General features: G+C 51.8%; 1 protein-coding gene across 1 annotated transcript in view; it reads left to right on the top strand.

Annotated features, from left to right (window-relative positions):
* Nucleotides 1-1,308, top strand: part of LOC105545960 (oligodendrocyte transcription factor 2-like) — a 3,359-nt gene extending 2,051 nt beyond the window's left edge. Inside the window, exon 3 of the mRNA XM_011989032.1 lies at nt 546-1,308. Within this exon, the coding sequence (XP_011844422.1) occupies nt 546-628 (83 nt within the window). The 3' untranslated portion in view covers nt 629-1,308. The remainder of the gene's footprint in view (nt 1-545) is intronic.
* The last annotated feature ends 880 nt before the right edge of the window (nt 1,309-2,188 follow it).

Genomic DNA, 2,188 nt, shown 5'->3' with positions numbered 1-2,188 from the left:
CGCGGGGAAGCGAGGACTGGCCTGCGCTGGGCTCGGGAGCTCTGTCGCGAGGAGGGGCGCAGGACCACGGACTGGGGGTGGGGGATGGAGGGGACTCCAGCATCTGCGAACCCGAGCAATGGGGTCGCGCACAGAGCAGTGAGGAGTGAGGGGATGTTCGCTCCGGGACCTGATCGAACCCTCTCTGGCTTTAACCTGCGCTGGTCCAGTAGACACCGTTTTATGAAAAGGTACCGCTGTGTGCATTCCTCACTAGAACTCATCCGACCCCCGACCCCCACCTCCGGAAAAAGATTCTAAAAACGTGTTTCCCTGAGAGCATGGCCTGACTTCCAGACTCGGCCTGGGCAGCACTTGGTAGGGGAGAGGGTGTTGTGGGAGGGGGACACGTTGGGGACTTACTCCCCTTCCTCCTTTCTTGGCCTGTGGGAGACTCCGGGTAGCCGCACTGCAGAAGCAACCGCCCGACCGCGCCCTCCAGGGTCGCCCCTGGCCCAAGGCCAGGGAACACAAGTTAGTTGGAAGCCGGCATTCGGTATCAGAAGCGCTTATGGTCATACCCAAGCTCAATATCTGGGTCAATCCACACCCTCTAAGAACTGTGGCGCTCCTCCCCGTCTCTCGTTGATTTGGGAGAATATGGTTTTCTAATAAATCTGTGGATGTTCCTTCTTCAACAGTATGAGCAAGTTTATAGACATTCAGAGTAGAACCACTTGTGGATTGGAATAACCCAAAACTGCTGATTTCAGGGGCGGATGCATTTTAGTTATTATTTTAAAATAGAAACTACCCCACCGACTCATCTTTCCTTCTCTAAGCACAAAGTGATTTGGTTATTTGGGTACATAAGAATGTAACAGAATTAAGACGCAGTTGCTGTGAAAACAGTTTGGGTTATTTGGGGGTTCTGTCCGCTTTTTAAATTTTTCTTTTTTGGATGTGTAAATGTATCAATGATGAGGTAAGTGCGCGATGCTAAGCTGTTTGTTCACGTGACTGCCAGCCCCACCGGAGTCTAAGCCGGCTTTCCTCTATTTTGGTTTATTTTTGCCACGTTTAACACAAATGGTAAACTCCTCCACGTGCTTCCTGCGTCCGTGCGAGCCGCCTCGGCGCTGCCTGCGTGGCAAACTGGGCTTTGTAGCGTCTGCCGTGTAACACCCTTTCTCTGATCGCACCGCCCCTCGCAGAGTGTATCATCTGTTTTATTTTTGTAAAAACAAAGTGCTAAATAATATTTATTACTTGTTTGGTTGCAAAAACGAAATAAATGACTGAGTGTTGAGATTTTAAATAAAATTTAAAGTAAATTCGGGCGATTTCCATCCGTGTGCCACCCGGAAAAGGGGTTCAGGACGCGATACCTTGGGGCCGGATTTGGGAATCGTTCCCCCAGTTTGGAACTAGAGACACACATGCATTGTCTTTCAAACATGTTCCGAGCAAATCCTCCGGGTGTTTTTCACAACTTGTTTGTCCTTATTTCTATTTTCTGACGCCTAACCCGGAACTGCCTTTCCTTTCAGTTGAGTATTGAGTTCCTTTATAAGCGGATATTTCCTTCCCGGAGCATTGGACTTTGGGACTTGCAGGGTGAGGGCTGCGCCTTTGGCTGGGGGTCTGGGCTCTCAGGAGTCCTCTACTGCTCGATTTTTATTTCCTTTCTGCTCAGAGGCGGTCTCCCGCCACCACCCTCCCCTTACGGGTTTCCTTGGCTTCAGCTGCTGACCTGGGTTCTGCGGAGCGGTGGTGTTCCCGGCAAAGCGCTTGGGGAGTGCTTGGTGCAGAATTCACTAGCGCTTCCATTCCTTTTCAGCCATCTCCACTACCCTCCCCCAGCGGCCACCTCCACCTTGAACTGCAAAGGATCAGGGGCTCCGCACCGCCTGGAGGAGCACTGGCAGCACTTTGGCCTCCGTGCTCCTTCCTGGGGTCACCTCTGTCTCCTCTTGGCCATTGGGTTCTCACAATCCAAACCCGCGATGCAAATTTAGGATGTGGCTGTGAAGAGGGATTCTGGGTAGAAATAAAAAAACTTTGGCCTTCCTGGTCAAGGACCAGGGTAGATCCTGTTACAGTCTCCCCACCCCAGGGCTGGCCTGAGAAGGCGCCCCTGAAAAGACAGCGGGTATGGGCACAGTAAGAACGTCCCCTGGTCCAGGGCCCTCTCTCTGACAATATTTTT

The sequence above is a fragment of the Mandrillus leucophaeus genome, unplaced genomic scaffold (assembly GCF_000951045.1).
Source record: "Mandrillus leucophaeus isolate KB7577 unplaced genomic scaffold, Mleu.le_1.0 Scaffold345, whole genome shotgun sequence".
Lineage (NCBI taxonomy): Eukaryota > Metazoa > Chordata > Mammalia > Primates > Cercopithecidae > Mandrillus > Mandrillus leucophaeus.
Note: the sequence above shows the minus strand (reverse complement) of the source record. Positions and strands in the feature narration are given on the sequence as shown.